The 18,701-nt window shown below is 43.2% G+C and overlaps 2 protein-coding genes across 4 annotated transcripts in view; both read right to left on the bottom strand.

The window, feature by feature from the left end:
* Window positions 1–4,498: 4,498 nt before the first annotated feature.
* On the bottom strand, window positions 4,499–6,157 carry gpr75 (G protein-coupled receptor 75; the record flags this gene model as incomplete). Its single annotated transcript, XM_084076134.1, has 1 exon — window positions 4,499–6,157. The coding sequence occupies one exon, from the start codon at window positions 6,155–6,157 to the stop codon at window positions 4,499–4,501; it is 1,659 nt and encodes a 552-aa protein (XP_083932260.1).
* A 6,596-nt stretch (window positions 6,158–12,753) lies between these two features.
* Window positions 12,754–18,701, bottom strand: part of LOC311058180 (proteasome activator complex subunit 4B-like) — a 42,613-nt gene continuing 36,665 nt past the window's right edge. For 2 of the 3 annotated variants that reach the window (XM_084075536.1, XM_084075538.1), the window contains 5 exons: window positions 17,015–17,170; window positions 15,357–15,519; window positions 15,096–15,229; window positions 14,798–14,937; window positions 12,754–13,885 (listed from right to left, as the gene is read on the bottom strand). In XM_084075536.1, coding sequence (XP_083931662.1) covers window positions 14,803–14,937; window positions 15,096–15,229; window positions 15,357–15,519; window positions 17,015–17,170 — 588 coding nt within the window. In that variant the 3' untranslated portion in view covers window positions 12,754–13,885; window positions 14,798–14,802. Of the gene's footprint in view, window positions 13,886–14,763; window positions 14,938–15,095; window positions 15,230–15,356; window positions 15,520–17,014; window positions 17,171–18,701 lie in introns of all 3 variants that reach the window. The other variant, XM_084075537.1, reaches the window with a different exon arrangement.

Genomic DNA, 18,701 nt, shown 5'->3' with positions numbered 1-18,701 from the left:
GAAGGTGACATCATTGTCTAAGTTAACTGGATGGGATGGGAGTATAAAATTGAGCTTTACAGTAAACAGCCACCAGAGGGTGTTAATACAAAGTGTTGAATAATGATTCTCTCTTGCTTACTAAAGAGCCATGGAATCCCAGGCTGATTTTGTGGTTTGTTTTCCTGAAATTCCTGTACAGGTTAAAAACTGCAGATAGGTAAAAACGTGGCAGGCTGACCTTGGAGTACACCTGATGTAACCAACGAGGCTGTAGCCAAATTAATAATGTGTGCGTTATATTTACAAACATACATTTTCGTGAAAATAAAAAACGAAAAATGCAGCTTTAAGAGTTTGAAATTGGTCATGTATTTATCTAGAAAATGCAGCAGGCTGGCTCTTAATCCATACCTGCCAACCTCAGACCGGTCTGATAACAGGAGATTTTTTTCGCATCTTCGCATCTTAGAGTAGATGTAATTTCCAGTATTCTGCTGGATTTTGGGAGTTTGACACTTTTATCAGGCTTTACTTACTTAGGATCCATAAAAAGTTAAAAGTAGCAATAAAAGAGCCATATTTAATAACATTTTGCTGGAACCCCCCCAAGGATCCCTGGGGGTCCCCGGACCCCACTTTGAGAACCAATGCTTAACACTTTTTGAAAGTCCTGAAAAAAAAAAAAAAGCCTCACGCAACAAAAATCGGCAAGACACACCATCTCCGGTTTACTTCAGGTATCTGCATAGTCTCGCGTCTCGCGTAACTATCTGCGTGAAGTGGGCGGACGCCTTTTTAGGAGACCGGAAGCAGGTTGGCGTCCGCCCACTTCACGCAGATAGCTACGTGAGACAAGTAGCTATCTGTCGATCTGCTGTTTTTGCTATTTTAGAATGTTTATGCTGAAAAGTTTTGGCCATAATGAGGTTTCCGCCTGACAGACAATATATTAATATTTATATTGTACATGCAAAATTGCTGCTATACGAAAACGTATTGTTACTGCACTGTTTCTTATTTTTATTTTCATTTGTAATAAAATGTCACTGACATCACAAGGTATTCTTCATTTTACGTATGGTCCAGTATATTATTAATTCATATCAGTCACTGTATTCCAGTGGGGCAAGGCAGCCTACTGTAAGTCTTAAACAAAATATATAAAACATACCCCTAAGCCTCAACAGTGGGATAAAATCAATATGGTAACGTCGTATGCAAATGAGCCATGCGGTCGAATGTAAACAAATCGCTAGTGCAGTCTGGATCTGTCATGACCGTCATGGATGAATTTCAACCTGGTGTTTGCACTTTCTCCATTTTTGACTTGTTCATTCATCTACATAAACGTTCGGATTTCAAATATAACATTTTTGACCCTGGCGAGGGTGGAGTTGAAAGTGTGACTTCTGCTTGTCCTGCGGCTGCTCTATCCATAGCTCAGTCGGAAGAGCTCTTGACTTCAGACCACAAGATCATGGGATATCGAATCCCAGCACAGGAATCTCGACATTTGAGCAATCTGGCTCCCACGGGTCTACTATCTTTTTTCGCCTTTATCATAAAGGTTGCTGGACAATATATAGAGGATGAAATGCATAATTTATTAAATAATATAAATGTAATATCAAATACATTGTCAAAAATTAGAGACATGACGCTTTATTAGCAAGACAGTCTTTTATTATATTATTCCTCATTTTGCTGGTTTCCCCTGAAACCCCTTTACTATTACATAGTAGAACTGCGTTAGAAACTCTGCTGATGATGTGGCCACAGCTAAATGGTTAGAGAGCCTGCCTGGCAAGCCATAAATCCCTGGTTCGATCCCAGGCCTCAGCAATGTGTCAAAGTGTCTCTGAACAAGACACTTAAAAGAATAGTTCACCCAAAAAATACTTATTTTCTATCAATTACACACTCCATGAAGCCTTGAATTCATGGAGATATTTTAGTTTTTGACACATTCCTGAGCACAGACTCAGACATATTGGTTGGATCGGCGGTGCCACGTAGGTGTGAGAGTAGCGAAGCGGCCAGAACCCGAGTCTAGTAGAACATAATCACAATTCAAAGAACCACTTTTAGCACTATTTATCACCATTTTTGTTTAGTGTGACATATGATCTACAGCCTGTAGATCATGTGTTTACCTGTAGATACAGGTAAACACATTTGAACATGAAGTTGATGATCAAAGTGACAGCTTCTGTAACCTAAATCCAGGGATGAAAAGTCCTAAATATTAACAGTAAAACAACGTAATACAAACTTGTGTGTCTGAACCTGTCAGAGACAACATTGTTTGGGAGAGTTACTACATTGTTGAAACTTGTTAAAACACAGCAAAATTCCTGCTTAAAGCTTGTTCAAAATACTTAACACTCTGAAATGCTGTTAGTTCATTTGCAGTTTGAATTATTTTTTGTTTGTTTATCAACTATTTTAATTCAAAACACATAAAAAACAAAATAGTCCAGCACCATTACATTTACTTGCAAATTATGGCTACTCTGTAGAATGCTAAGTTCAGATGTCAGGGTACATTTGACCAATTAAAGGGGCTTTGATGACCGGCAGCGGTTCCGGTAGTGGAAACAAAGTCTCCTTTGTGTCTCCTACCGGAACCGCAGCCTACCGTCCGCTGTTCATCAAATTATTGGCTTAGGATTGCGACAAAAACAAAAAATATCCATTCATTCAAGTCTCCATGTGGTGACTAATCGACAGAAAAAAAGTTTTTTTGGGGGTGAACTATCCCTTTAAGGAAGTACAGAACTCATAACAATGAGGAGTAAAGTTCCTCATTGTTAATTTAACTCTTGCGTGTACAAATGGAACCAAATGGACCCATGAGGGTCCATTTGGTTCAATTTACACTCAAGAGTTAAATTACCATACCACTGAGCCCTCGCAGTGCTAAATGAATGCAGTGATTATATAGCAGTTGAAGCAGTAAAGCTCAGATGCACTGCACTTGCCAAACATTTATTGAGTTAGAAAATGTATGAGGTTCACAAATACAGCTTTCATCGGAAGAGAAAGACCATTTGAAATATACAGTCCGAAAATGCCATGTCATCAAAAAATAGATTCCAGCCAGTCCAATAACACTAAAGAAACACTTTGGGACAGACATTTCCATCACAATTGTCTTGCTTCTGAACAAGAATATCCTTTAGGGCTGCCTCTATCGATTAACTTCTTAGCGATTATTCCATCTATCACTTTTTTCGATTAATCCAATAATAATAATATCCACGTAAAACAATTCAAAATTATTATTTGTTTTATAATCGAGCAATAAATTGATTAGTCTAATTGGTGCATTGATTGATTTTCTTTTGTTAAAATACATGTTAAATAGCTCTATATTCTGATAGTTACCATTGCAATTTGTCGGTATAGTGTTTGTTCAGTAACAGGGGTCGTCCCGTCTTTCCAGTTCTTTAGCAAACAGAAAATGCATTTCAGGAGAGGATACCACTTTCGTCCTATCAGGATAGAAGAGAACAGGATACAGTATAAACAAGTGAAATTGTAAGTGATGACACAAAGAAATGAGCAGACTAAATTGGAACTGGAACACAAAATTTAAAGTGATAAATGGGTACTCTCTCCCAATTGGCTGAAATTGTCAACCCACCTGAAAATGTATTTGCTGTTTAATAAAGAGCTGGAGAGACAGGGAGACCCCTGTTATTGGACAACACTCTATAGCAATGATTACCATATGAATAAAATATAGAGCTTTAATCTTTTCACACAAAAAAAACGTTTCGTTTTAACCAAAGAATATCACTTAGCCCTATTTTGTACTTTGTCGTACAACGGTATCATGTAAAAATAGCACGTCTACAAGCTCACAACGCATCACATTGTGCTTGTAAATATGCTATTTCTGGTAAGATTTGTTTTAGAATTGATTAAATTGATTAGTTCAATTAACTGTTGCACCCGGCTACTCTCCTTCCTCATTTCCATGATAGTGTAAAGTAGTGCTGCTCCATCAATTTTCACCCTGCAATCAAATTATTGTAACATTATATGTATTACAGCAGTGAAGAACAAAGCTTATTTCTAATACAAAAAAACTGTTATGACGTGGTGATACACATGAGATTGAATTAAGACCGGGAACGCATCTGTGTGTCATTTTTAGATTTCTTTGCCTAGAGTGCATGAACTTAGAGCTGCTATTTTTGAAAAATCGTGAATATTTGTGCTCTGTTACAACTTCTGGGGGTTCCTGGAACAACATTTTTTGAGATGGGGGTCCACGGACCAAATAGATACCATTTTTGAGAACCACTGATATTATAGCAACATAATTGTTAAGACATTTGTAGAATCCCCAAAAGCCAATATCTAAGTTACAAATGTTCGCATTAAAAATATTTATATTCAAAGATTTGCACACATTTTCCACGATTCTTCCAAAAAAATAGCCCAAATAAATACAAAAATTACTAGAGATGCGCTCCCGGTTTGAACGGGTAAAAAGATGTTTGCTTGTCTAGACTGAGGGAATGGGAATCTGATGCACAGAGGTACTTTCGAAGTCTTGCAGCGCTTCCTGGTGAGTGTGGTAGTGCATGGCTACGTAGGACTTAGCGAAGCCAAAGGTCTGAGAGCTGGCGGGCTGCAGGCTATTGGGAGAGCTGGGCGCCGCAGAGGGACTGCTGTTATATATACTGTAGTAGGGCTCGATACGAGTGTTGATGGGGGTGGAGGTACTGGGGGGGCGAGGTTTGCGTCCGCCGCCGCCGCCGCCGTTCGTGGCCCTCGCCGGGCTGCCAACGCAGTCCCGGGAGTGACTGGGCCCGCAGGCCTGGTCCACCAGCCTCCGTTGGGGCTTGGGCGACAGCACGTAGGCCGAGTTGGTCTCGTGGTGGGAGGACTTGTTGCGATTGACCTCCAGGTTGCCCTTCCCCATGGCGTGCAGCCGGGTCTTTCGCTTGCAACAGAGGAAGCCCAGCGCCGCCCACTGCACACAGCACAGCACGCGGCGGCGGAGGCCCGCGCTGTTGCGCGAGTACACGAACGGGTTGATGCCCGACTTGAGGAAAATGAGCACGAAGCCGCACAGTTCGAACTGGTAGTGCGCGAAGCCGCTCTCCGGCGACAGGACGTCCTGCGCCAGCGAGACGCCCATGGGCAGACAGCAGAGCAGCACGGAGAACACGATCACCACGCAGGTCACCACCGCCTTGGAGTCCTTGGCCGTGGCCAGGTTGACCGTGGAGACCAGCTGGCAGCAGGTGGCTCCCTGGGCGGCCCCCGGCACCACCAGGGGCTGCTGCTGGCCGTTCCTGTTGGCGTACGAGTGCGTCTGCACGTGCGTCTGCAGCTTGTTGTACGTCTGGTTGCGGTAGAGGGAGGGCACGGGCACCGCGCACTGCATGCCCTCGAAGCCTGCCGCCACCAGGGGAGGGGGCGGAGGGGGCCGCGTGGCGTCCACGGTGATGACGGGACACTTCCTCACCTGCACGTTCTTCCTCAGCGTCTGCGCGATCATCAGGTAGGACACCGACACCACGGCCACGCAGAAGGCGAAGTCCGCCAGGTAGACGTACAGCACGACTCTCGCGCGCCCGCCCGCCAGGCCGAAGTGCGGCAGGCAGGGTCCGGATTTCCGCGAGTACGCGCGCACGGTGAGGAGGGCGGCCATGGTGAAGCTGGACGTCCACAGCAGGGCGGTGAGGGCCAAGGTGCAGGGGAAGGAGGCGGTGCGGTTGGGCTGTTGCCCCAGGACCATGCGTAGCCTGTGCAGCGCGATGACGGCGACGGTCTCCAGGGACATGATGATGAACCCCGAGCTGGTCAGGTGGAAGGCGAAGCAGAAGCTCCTGGACACGCCGTCGCCGCCTTCCGCGTCGAGGAAGAGCACCAGCGCGAACATGGGGGCGGTCACGCAGCAGATGAACAGGTCGCAGAACGACAGGTTGAGGATCATGAAGTCAAAGTTGGTTCGGAACTTGCGAAACGCCGGGTCGAAGAAGGAGAGGAACACCACCAGGTTCCCGTAGGAGCCCAGGCAGAAGATGACGATGAGGAGGAGGGAGCACAGCGTCAGCGTGGCGGTGTGGATCACGGCCCAGCCGGAAGAGACCCCCCGAGGGACCAGGGTGCCACTGGAGTTCAGGCCCGATGCCAGAGTGCCAGTGGCGTTCATTGTGCCAGGAGGAAATTGTAAAGATCACAAGATTGTTTGGGTTGGTAAGATTCCATGGTAGGGAAGGGTTACAAAATGATGAGAGTAGCTGCTGCCCCCTCCTCCACCATTCTGGCTCCCATGGTCAGGTGCTAAGAGAAGAATACAAAGTCAGATATTAGGCATTCCATCTTTCAACAGACTGCCTGAACCTTCACACACAAACAATATGACATAATAGTGTCTACTGGGTATTGAGAATAAATTATAGCTCTAAAAAAATATAAATGAAAAATTGCAACCGTTATCCATAACTTGGGCCTTTAATTTAATGCCCCCTCCCCCAAAACTCATACGTTTTCTTGCATAAAAATTCGTGTGGGTGGGTGGGCACTAGAATTACATTATGTGTGTTCCTTTCAGCTCATAAATGATGTAACCTATATTATTCATTAAAAGTCTCGCCCTCACAATTTCCATAATTCAAATAATAGCGTGCTCGTCCACCTTGAGAAACACAGCGTTCCAGTGCGTCTGTCGTCGTTTTGGTTATTTAATGGAACTAATTTTCATCCAATGCAAGAGGAATACCAAAACGCTCGCCCCAAAACACAGTCGCACGGGGGCAAATCCGGCGGTATTCACCTGGTAATCCTAAACGTTACCTTAGTAAAACTATGCCTAAACAAACGGACAAACCTACCCTATTCCTAAACTTAACCTCAGTAAAAATATGCCTAACCTAACCTTATTCCTAAATAACCTCAGTAAAACAGTGCCAAAACCTGACCTTATTCCTAAACTTAACCTCGGTTAGCCATGGTTCACATGACGCTTGTATACAAGCGTCATGGTGCGAAGTCCCCCTGGTTTATAATGGTGTTCGATTTGTTTAACATTGCCAACTCTCACATGTACATAAACGTTCAGATTTCAAATATAAAGTGCTTACCCCCGAGCCACGGATGTTACAAGGCGATCCGAACCGCGATAAGTACCCGTATCTCCCGTATTGTTCAATAAAAAGCATTTTAATCCGATCGCCGGCCATTTTCTCCAAATCTTCTCCGATACTTTCAACCATGCGACACTAATGGTTGGGAGGTGTATTGCACTTTGATACATTACCAAAAAATGGCCGGCGATGGGATTAAAATGCTTTTTATTGAACAATACGGGAGATACGGGTACTTATCATGGTCCGGATCGCCTTGTAACATCCGTGGCTCAGGGGTAAGCACTTTATATTTGAAATCTGAACGCTTATGTACATGTGAGAGTTGGCAATGTAAAAAAAAAATCGAATACCGCAATAAACCAGGGTGACTCGGCACCATGACTGTCATGGTCATGGTATGACAGTCATGTTTCAGAGCTAAACCTCGGTAAAACTACGAAACCCTAAACCTATTTCTAACCTTCTCCTCAGTAAAACAAATACAAGAACCGTTGGTCCGCGACAGAAAATGGGGAGCGAGCGTGTTTTGGGGCGAGTCTTCCGGTTACCTGCATGCATGGACACAGTGCGGAGTGCGTATAGGCTCTACTGACAAAAATGCGTATTTTTTTGCAATGGTCACAATGAAAAAATTGCACATTGGAAAACGCCGGAATATAATTGACATACCTCCCATTTCCATGTAATAATCTTTCGCACGTAAGCAGCATAAACAGCCAGGCGATTTAGGCTTTCTCGTCGACGCGTCCATCCTTCTGTTTGCACTGAAGCACTTGGATGGATGCACACAAAATGACTATGAAGTCACTGCCGACGTATCCACGCATTAGCTGCTATACAAGCGCCAGTACCACGGTGTCGCAGTGGTGGAAAAAAGTACTCAATTTTTTTTACTTAAGTAAAAGTATCAATACAGATACTGTTACAAGTAAAAGAACAAAAGTATTGGTATCAAAATGTACTTAAAGTACCAAAAGTAGAAAGTAATCATTATGCAGAATGTCCCATTTCACAAGTTTTGAAAATGTATTTATGAAAATCTTATGGCTGAAATGTTTATATGGGCTGAAGTGGTTGATGTATGTTTTGTAATAATAATCCAAACATTCTGCATAATGAGTACGTTCTACTTTTGGTACTTTAAGTACACTTTGATACCAATACTTTTGTACTTTTACTCAAGTAAATTTTGAATTCCAGACCTTTACTTGTAACAGTAGTCTAACAAGTACAGAATGCGAGTACTTTTTCCACCACTGAAAAATCTTCATCATCTCTCAAGGAAACATATTGCTCAGGCTGTTGTATCTCTCAAGTCTTTCAGTCACATGTCACAGAATTACATTGCAATGAGTGTGTTGGACATGTGTTGCTCACACACGTGTCCATGTTCAAAAGTGAAACACACCAAACACACACACTCCTATATTATGCTACTATATTGTTCTCAATTATAAGCAAACACAAAAAAAACACTCAAGAGGTAATAAATGGTTGAATTAGCCTACACTGATTTCAAATTATTATTTGTTTATTTTATACATTTTAATACATACATTTGTTTTATTATTATACATTTTAAAATAGTGAAAATTGCAGATCTACAAGCTCAAAACAGAAGCAGCAACAGGCCCCAAAGTACATAGAACATAGATAACATTACTCAGTGATGAATACAAACAGATTTTGGACATAACTGGGTGATGTGCAAGTGGCATGTATCAGTAGACTGCTGTGTTTAGCCTAATTTCATCATATGAAAAACGTGATTGCATCACGATTTTTAGCTGAAGGGAGTGACACGCTCAGGAGCGTTTTAATGCACAGGCTTACATGGACAGTTGCCCAGGGGCCCCAACTGCAAAAACCTTTAAAGAAAAAAAGATATGCCCCATGTCGCCTAGTGAGTGCTTCACTTACTTTAATACTATGTTTGCTGTTAATTGTTTGTGGTCATCCATTGCATTAATTTATTCATGAATTAATGCATGTACATACATCAGCGGAGCAGCAAAGATTTCAGAATGGGATGATTTCACTTCGAAGTTGCTACTCTGCTGCTACCTGCAAATGGAGGATATAGGAGGCATCAACGACAGTGGATTCTTTGTGTTGGACCATCCATCACAAAAAGAGTTATCAGGTGCCGATTTGCCTTGGCAGCTCCTGGCCAGCTATAAGGTTGGGCTTTATCTTCAGGCTCAGAGACAGACACGTGGCCATGCTCACTCACACATGATCAACCAATTGAAAAGAAAGAAGTAGGTTCTTTTAAACTTTAAAATAACCTACTTCTTTCATTACTAATTCACTCTTTAAAATTTAAAGAGTGAATTAGTAAAAGTGTTTTTCTTTTGTAAATCACACCAGCAATGGCATGTGCGGTCACACATGGCCACATTTTTACGTGACATTATCAATCCTAATCCTGTTTCCTCGAGCAGACCCTATACAACAGATTTAAGTCTGATTAGCAACCATAGACTACAGATACCATGTCACAATGTTTTGCCAAGGCCTTTAACAGGACATGAGAGATAGCTGTTCAGCATCCGTTTGGCTGGACAGAGGCGGAGCAAAAAAAAAAAAAAAAACAGCAAACATCCACCTTCCACTTCTTTCTCCCCTCTCCCTTCCTCTCGTGCTCCTTGAATCTGAACGTTATCTCCATAGCAACAGATTACTGCAGCCTGTGGTTTCCTTAGCAACAGCGAGAGGGCCAGTGGGGGAGAGAGAGAGAGAGAGAGGGGAGCCAGAAGGAGCGGAGTGCTGAATCATTACAGTGGAGCTGAAAGACAGTGAGAAGTCCAGCTAGTGTAAACAAGCGTGCACTAACTGGCCAATGCTTTGGTGATTATACTGTAAAAAAAAAAGAAAAACTGCCATCGTCATCTACTGACGTGCGACTGTTCCAGATTGGCCGCCACGAGGCTTAGATCTTCATTTACGTTTACAATTTTAGATGTTCATTGTCATGCCTTATTAACCCATTAACCCTGGAACTGTGTCATTTTTAGATTTGAGCTAAAAAGCATTATTTTACACTTTGGGCTATTCAAAAATAGCAGATATACAAGCTCATAGCGCGGCACCGAGTGCCGCGCTATGAGCTTGTAGATCTGCTATTTTTGAAAAATCGTGAAAATGTGTGCAAATCTTCTGAATATATATATTTTCAAAGCGAACATTTTTAACTCAAATCGTTGCTTCTGGGGGGTCCCTGGAACAAAATATTTTGAAGGGGGTCCGCGGCCCAAAACATATATAATTTTGAGGGTCCTTGACATGAAAAAGATTGAGCACCACTGATATAGAAACATACGTTTTTCAGAATACTGTTGATATTTAGGAGACATGTAGAATCGGCTTCAGGTCTCAATGGGTTAAAATATCTACATATTTGTGTGTGTGTGTGTGTGTGTGTGTGTGTGTGTGTGTGTGTGTGTGTGTGTGTGTGTGTGTGTGTGTATGTGTGTGTGTTTCTACCTCCAGCAGCTCATCCTCCAGCAGTCGTATGACCAGCTCCCACACACCACTGGTCTCTCAAGAGGTGAAAGGTTGTAAAACACCATGATCTGGACTAGGTATGTCAGCACCGTGTAGCCAGCGTGCCAGGCAGGAACTGCTGCCAGCAATCTGCAACACAACGTGCCCCGCACAACTTGTGTGATTTCAGATTTTCACCATAAAAAAAGATTCATATACATAAGAAATATCACCCACATGTAGTTAACGTAGACTCATTGGCATTTTAGCATACAGGATATTGGCCCTTCTCCTAACTGGTCTTTCATCATTTAGGTTCCTTGACACAGGTTGCAGTGTGTGGCGTGCATGGCGTGCGTGCAAAATGCAGAGTTGTGCACGAGTGACAGAGATGAAAGGCAGAATGACGGCTGTAGCGTGGTTAAGAGATGACTCACCTCCTGCAGAGTGCTGAGGACCATAGGAATCTGCTCTGGGTGGAGGAGTCCTCGTGACATCAGAGACAGGCAGGTCTTAGCATCCTCTCTTCAGCTCATCATAACTGTCGTCATTCCCCACCGGAACGAAATGCAACGCGAGAGAGATGGGACAGAATAGATACAAAGAGGAGCCAAGCCAACTGAGGAAGGTCAACAGGTTTATCTGTGATTACATTGGTTTCACAACTTAAGCCTAATTTATACCTGTAGTGTGGCCATGTCGGTCAGGTACAGTTAATGTTCTCTCTCTCCAAAGGTCATGTTCAGTTGCCCGAAAAATAAAAGACATTCTTACAACAACACACTTAGATCAAGACATGACAAAAGACATGATCAATACATTTATTGATGATTGTTTGACTGGGAAGTTCTTGCTTAGCCTTCATAATAGTTAGGGCCAATGATTAGAACCACTACACAGAGTCCATCAGTTAACATGATCAGCATGTGTTCAATGAAGGAACGCATCCATAGGCCTACTGAGTAACTATGGGTTGAGAGAACAAGGCTTTTCACCAACTTCCCACTCCTGGGGATAATGAAATGCAGAGGCGAAAGAAATAAAAGTGAGAAATTCCACAAACTAGGAGGATCATGTCTTCTCAGTGTCTTAGCATCGTTACGGCAGGACCCAGTGCAGACTATTTAGGACGGGCCCACTCTATATAAATAAATAACATAACAATTTATGTTATTGACATATTATACAGCTGAGGTATGGGCTCAATTCATTGATCTGGTTGTCCTAATTATCACAATGACTAGCTGGCTGGGAAAGTGACAGCATTATGACTACTGACAGCAGCACAGACCTATACAGTCTAAGAATAATTGTTCACTTCACATTTTCATTTCAAAAAACAAATTATGCAATGTCTTTTTCAAAGGGTCATGCAAAAAAATCTTCAGATATTTCTCTGGTATGACCTCTATAGGCTACTACAATCTTCTTTCCTGCCATGGCACACTGCCCTCTGCTGTTGAAAAAAAGGCAGTGATCGATTCCCTCACTTCTAGTAGGCTGGGATCATGACACTTTGCAAGTTGCTGATGCGGTCTGGGTCTAGATCAGATACAGAAACTGTGCATGTATTTGTGCTGGTTAACTACCGTATACGGAAGGCGGGTTCTAGACCGGATCACACTGCTCAATTCGGAATGAAAACCAGGCTTTACTCCGTGTGGAAAGCCTGGTTTTCACGTAGTTAACAAGAGCTTCTCATACATGAGGCACTGGATCTCAACGTGGGTGGATGATAAAGATGTTTATGTCGCCAAACCCAGGCAGTGTCCCAGCCTGCATTCCTTTACCCAAGTTAGTTAGCAAAGATAACATTTACTGCTTTGGCCGTAATCAGCTACTTGCAGAAAATTAAAGGGGTAGTCCACGTCCTGACTGTACTGATAAGACAATGGAGAATACAACTTTGCCTTGGACTCATTATTTACTTCTCATTTTAGGAAGGCCAAGCCTGTCGCCGGGTCCCGTTAAGCCGTCCGAGGAGGTTATTGTACAGTAGTGTGAAAGATTTGGATGTATTCCATGGCGATAATTAACATTTTCTACATTGTTTTCTGTTTCCAAACCACTTTATGTCCCAGATGCATCTCAAGTTTTTCAGTCACCAATGTAACTAATTGAGTAGTCAGTATTATCATCATGCTCATTCAAAACTGAAACTCACCCAATCATACAGCTTTTGTTAAAAACAATTTATTGTTCTCATTAAATAAGCAAACAGTACATCTAAAATAAAAAGGAAAAAAATCACTTAAGTTTTGGCACTACTCTATACATAAGTGAGGTACTAAATGGTTGAATTACACTGATTTCAAGTCTCTGTGAAAAAGCAACCAAAAATAATTTCATCTCAGTGGGTTCTTAGAAAAAAATGTAAATGATATTGAGGAGCCAAGAGACGAAGTCACAATTATGGACAGGCAGTTTGGTTGTTTCCTTGCATTGAAACATACACGCCATTGTGATCAACCAACCTTGTGCTCCTACCTTCACAGCAAACGCGTCATACAGCACAGCACTGACTTTCTGTCTTAACGGTGTAGATGAATATTAGCTCCACTGCCAAAAAGCTCGAGAACCTACTCAATCCGCGACTTACTATGTACCACTTAAACCACTTCAAAATTAAATAAATAAATACGCATGCGAGTGTTTGTCATACACGTTATATACACATATACGATGCATATAATCATATATCGATCAAACAATCACACATCCATGTTGTGTTCCAGGTTAGTCTAAGCTGGAAAGACTATTGTGCAAATAGTCATCTTCTGTGCCTCTTTGACGTGATGGTAAAGACATCTTTTGTCCTACACTGGACGACTCAGTCGGCTCAGAGCTCACACTCAGGATATACTCCCGAGACGCATGTGCACGCCTGCAGGCATTTATTTATCTTAAAGCATCCCACAACACACGCCATGCACTCTCGTGCACAGAAACCTGCTAAGCAAACAAACCAACCAAAAACAAAAAGAAAAACTGTACAGAAAATGTTACAAACTGCAGGCGAAACATCCCTGCTATGTTTTTAACCTTAAATATTAAGTATAGTAGAAAAGTAAATGAGGGCTAAATACATTAAATACACAACTCATTCATCACGTTGACATGCTTATCATCCTCCGGGGTTGTAGCACTCGTCTGCCTGTGGCGTATTTCAGGAGCCTCTTCTTCTCTTTCTCATGCAGGCTGGTGTGCACAGTCTGAGGTCAATCCCAGACCAATACAAGCTAAAATCTAAAAAAATTGTGGCTCAAGGATATGAGAATATATCCCTCTAGCAGCAGCGACAGGCCCTAAAAAAAAAGGACAACATGGATAATGTTCAGTGATAAATACAAATACTCACCACATGACTGTGTCGCTCACTGAAAATAACCGAGTTAACAACCAAACACAAGTTGGAAGGGAGTGACACAGTGGACAAAGTATGAATCAGACTTCAAGTCCCCCTCCAGATGCGGTTAACAGATTGAGTGCCAAAACCGGGAATCTTCGGTTTTGCAAATATACCCGTTGAGTGCCATAACCGAAGATCTTCGTGAGGAGATTCTTTTATTTATTTATTTTCCCCACATGGGGCGTTCTAACTCAACTTTGGGATGGTCCACAGAGTCTTTAAAATGGAAAGGACGGATGTGGATCCGTGCCAAAAAAACTACCTCCCGTCCGCTCCCATTATAACTCCTTGAGAAAAAGCTTCATATCTCCATTTCTTTTTACCGTGGTGGAAACGAACATCGGGCGCGCACCCTTTGTTTACATCCGCGTCCTTGTCGCGGCGACTACAACGCTAAACAGATCAGCGTACACGGTAAGAACGCTGGCACTAGATGTACCCTGGCACATGATGTGTTTAAAGTATGTACCAAGAAAAATACTGTTTCCACATTTTTTTTATTCTTTTTACAAGGGCCTGGAAGACCATCTACTCTTTCTCCCCCATATAAATATGCTGGATGTATTAATATTCAAATATGCAAAGTGGTTTCATGTTTCACCAATTAGCATTTTACACCATGATGGGCTTGCCAGATTGGTGACATCACACAGCCAGGTCAGATTTTGAGGAAGTTTACAGAGAGGTTCTGTTTCTGTATAGTTAAAGGCATGCCTTCAAGAGAAGTTAACTGTAGAATTAACTAAATGAAAATTGAGTGGAGGGGGACCTTACAAATAACAAAGGTGGTGGAATGGGACTGCTGTACCAGGTCTAGGCATAGTAGCAGGGTGAGACCAGCAAGTCCGTCAGCACCAGCAGCTGGTCATCTGTAAACTGCTGCTTGTGCTCCTGCCAGTTGTCATGGTGAGTCCGACGGAAATTAGACAGCGTTTTCTTCACGGTCATCTGAAAAATAAATGGGTGGAGATGTCATGTCAGAGAACAAATTAAAGCATTAAAAAAAAGTCAACAATGCCAAAGCCCAATTGAAATGAATCAATAAATGTCACTCATATCTATTTGTGGAGTGAAATGTGTGGAGTGGTGGAGGCGACGTGACGCACTTCAATGGGCTGAGTGTCGTTGAGGTGGGCACTCAGGTCCATGAGCAGTTGAGGCATCCATGTGGGTACATCATATGGGCTTGAGAGAATACAAGCACTTAACCCCAGCACTCCTGCATGGCGGCGAACCAAATCTATCCAAAAAAACAATGAGGGGACAACATTAAAAAAAGGCCAGCAGTATGCTGTGGTAAAAACATTGCATTTCTATAGTAAATATTACAAGAAGAGGTCAAGAATTTGTAAAATCTTCATCCATACCAGCAGAGGTGGTAGTGTCCACTACAGAGCCCAGTTCCCTCTTCCTCTTCTTGGGCAAGCGAGTCTTGCAGAGAGCCTCAAAGTGTGCCTGCATGGGGTCCTCCATGGACAGGAAATTGCACTGTAGGAAGCCACTCAGAGTGGTAGCAGCCATTTCTCGTACCTAGCACACAGGCGTAGCAAGAGAAGAGGATGATGATTCAAATTTCATATCCAGTGGGTACCTGCCACTTCTTCAGACAGTGGCCAAATTCCAATACCCAAATCTCTGCTCACTCCACACACTCTGTCCTCCAGCTTAACACGGAAATAGTTTAGAGTCCCAATTTCTCCCAAATGGTAATTTGCTTTTGGAGGAGCCGAAACCGGAAGCCACTTGCAGCGTCTAACAGCGAGTGTACAACCAGTGAAACCATGACTATGCTCTCTGGGAGATGGGGCCTGGAGAAAAGAAAGCTGTGCCGTGTCGCAAACTTCAAAAGGGATGTTTTAGAGCCGACAAAACTTTGTTCTGCGGGATCATACTCTAAAATGTAAACATAACGTGCTTGCATGCGTGTGCTGAACGGTTTGAGAGTGAAAGTGTCTCATTTGAGAGTGTGTGGAAACAGGGGTATTAGAATTTGGAGAGAAAAGGAAGATGGGGGCTCATGGAGTGGATTCAGTCACATCCTTCAGTGCGCAAAGGTTGTGAGCTATTTTAGAGCTACCTGTAAACAGAGGATGGGACGCATCAACGATAGTGGACCGGAAGATAAAAATCAAGTGCCCATTTGATATGGCAGCTCCTGGGTAGGCATGTCATCAGAGTTTTAAAGGTGGGCTCGCTACAAGGTAGGGAGTGATTTGCAAAGCTCTTTCTTATTCTCAGGTTCAGAGAAACACGTCCATGCTCACAGGCCCATGATCAACCAACTGAAAAGTATGGAGCAGGTTCTTTGCTCATACGGTCGTAGAGAGTGAATTAGTAAAAGGGGTTATCTGTAGATTATGGCAGCCCTGGGACCTGTGGTCACATTATTGCACGACATAATTAATCCTAATCCCGTTTCCTCATCAGATAGCATTGTGAAAGAAATTTAAAATACATATATCTGTTCTACCTCTGAACAATAGCAACCATAGACTACACAGAGGTAGATACCATGTCATACTTATTGCCAAGGCCTTTAATAGTACACTCGAGACAGCCTGTTCAGCCTCCATTTAGCTGAAAAGAGGGAAAAAAATAGGCTAACATCCACCCTCCACTTCTTTCTCCCCACTCTCTTCCGCTCATGCTCCTTGAATCTGAACGTTATCTCCATGGCAACAGATTAGTGCATCCTGTGGTTTCCTTAGCAACAGCTAGAGGGGGGAGAGAGAGTGGAGAGCCAGAAGGAGCGGAGTGCTGAATCATTACAGTGGAGCTGAAAGACAGTGAGAAGTCCAGCTAGTGTAAACAAGCGTGCACTAACTGGCCAATGCCTTGGTGATTATAACATTGGCACAGGTTACTGTACGTTTTTCACCAACTGTCATCGTCATCTACTGACAAACAACTGTTCCAGATTGGCCACAAGGCTCGGTGCTTTTCTTTTTACATTTGAATTGTTATGCCATCTACTCATCTGTGTGTGTGTGTGTGTGTGTGTGTGTGTGTGTGTGTGTGATTATACCTCCAGCTGTTCGTCCTCCAGCAGTCGTATGACGAGCGCCCGCACACCATCGATCGCCGACTGGTCACTCATGAAGGTGAACAGGTTGTAGAACACCATGATCTGGAGGTACGTCAGCACCGTGTAGCGAGCGTGCCAGGAGCTGCTGCCGGCAATCTGCAACACACACACACACACACACACACAACCCCCCATCCAGCATTAGCAACACAGCTATTCAGCTTTCCAAAAGTGACCCGCAGAACGTTAAGACCTTTTGGGACACCAGCTCATTGGCCTTATGGTTAGAGAGTCCGCCCTGAGACTGGGAGGTCGTGGGTTCAATCAAAGGCCGAGTCAGACTATAAAAATGGTTTCTCTGCTCTTGCTCTGATGAACTTTTGATATGTATATACTGTATTTTGGGTCTAGCACTCCACTGAGAAAACCCATTGTTGATGCGCAACCTCTTTTTCTTATTTACTATAAAAAACGTATTTGGTACCCGATGCCTCCCTGCTCGGCACTCTGCGTCAATAGTTGGATTGGCGTCATGTCCATGGGGGGTTTGTATACATCAAGCTGCCTCAAGCTATGGAGACAAGGGATAGGCTCTTGAACTATGGGCCACACGTAGGTTCAACTTTCACTTCAATGTAGATTCAATGGCATTATAGCATATAGGAAGTTGGCCTTCTCCTAACTGGTCTCTCAACGTGCAGGTTCTTTAACACAGAGGTTTTAGTGTGTGCGCCCGAAAAAGGGCAGAGTTGTAAATGGTAAAATGGTAAGCGCTTTTATCCAAAGCGCGTTTCATAGATTGTGCAGTGCATTACATTCACCCATTCATACACCGATGGCAGAGGAAACCATGCAAGGCACCAACCTGCTCATCGGGAGCAATTAGGGGTTCAGCGTCTTGCGCAAGGACACTTCAACACCAACTCTGGGGGAGCCCGGGATCAAACTGGGAACCTTGCGGTTCCCATCCGGTCGATCTACCCCTGAGCCACTGCCGCCCCCCTTGTGCACAAGTGATGGACATGTAAAGGGCCGTTCAAAGTCCCTAGATGGGTCTTTAACGTGCGTCAGTGGGTGAGGGATGTCTTGCTTTCTTTATGGATACATGCATGGTCGCGCACGGTAAAGCCGTTGGAATTATTCCTTTGAGGCGTCATACACCTATTAATCCACTAGACGGCAGTTGCGAGCTAAAAGTGTTGCCATGTCCGCTTATTATAAGCGACTTTGGGCTTATTTTTCTGTAAAGTTGCTTGTAAACAAACTTTGGTGGTTGCGGTTTTATTTGGGCTTGTTTCTAAAGTGTAGTTGCTTATTTGGGCCAATTATTATTGAAACCAGTGATTCTCAAATATATATTGTAGATCTGCTATTTTCATGTGACGTGGCCTAGTCGATTCTTTTGGGCTTGTTTTCATAGACCTGGTTGCTTATTTCTCTCACAAAACCTGGCAACAGCGCTATCGTGGAGCATTAGCATCTAGCCAAAACAACGCAATAAAAGACACAAACTAGTCCACAAACTAGACAAAAACAATGATTGTCTACAAAACGTGAGTTTCGACCCATACTGCACTGTGCTATATTATTTGTGTGTGTGTGTTTAGGGAATCGCTGGGTTCATTTTGTCACAGACCATGGATCGGCGGTCGGCTATTGGTAATTAAGTACATTTACTCAAGAACTT

Source organism: Gymnoscopelus microlampas (assembly GCF_963454915.1).
Source record: "Gymnoscopelus microlampas genome assembly, chromosome: 13".
NCBI classification, from domain to species: Eukaryota; Metazoa; Chordata; class Actinopteri; order Myctophiformes; family Myctophidae; genus Gymnoscopelus; species Gymnoscopelus microlampas.
The sequence above is the reverse complement of the archived record's forward strand: the minus strand, read 5'-3'. Positions and strand labels throughout refer to the sequence as shown.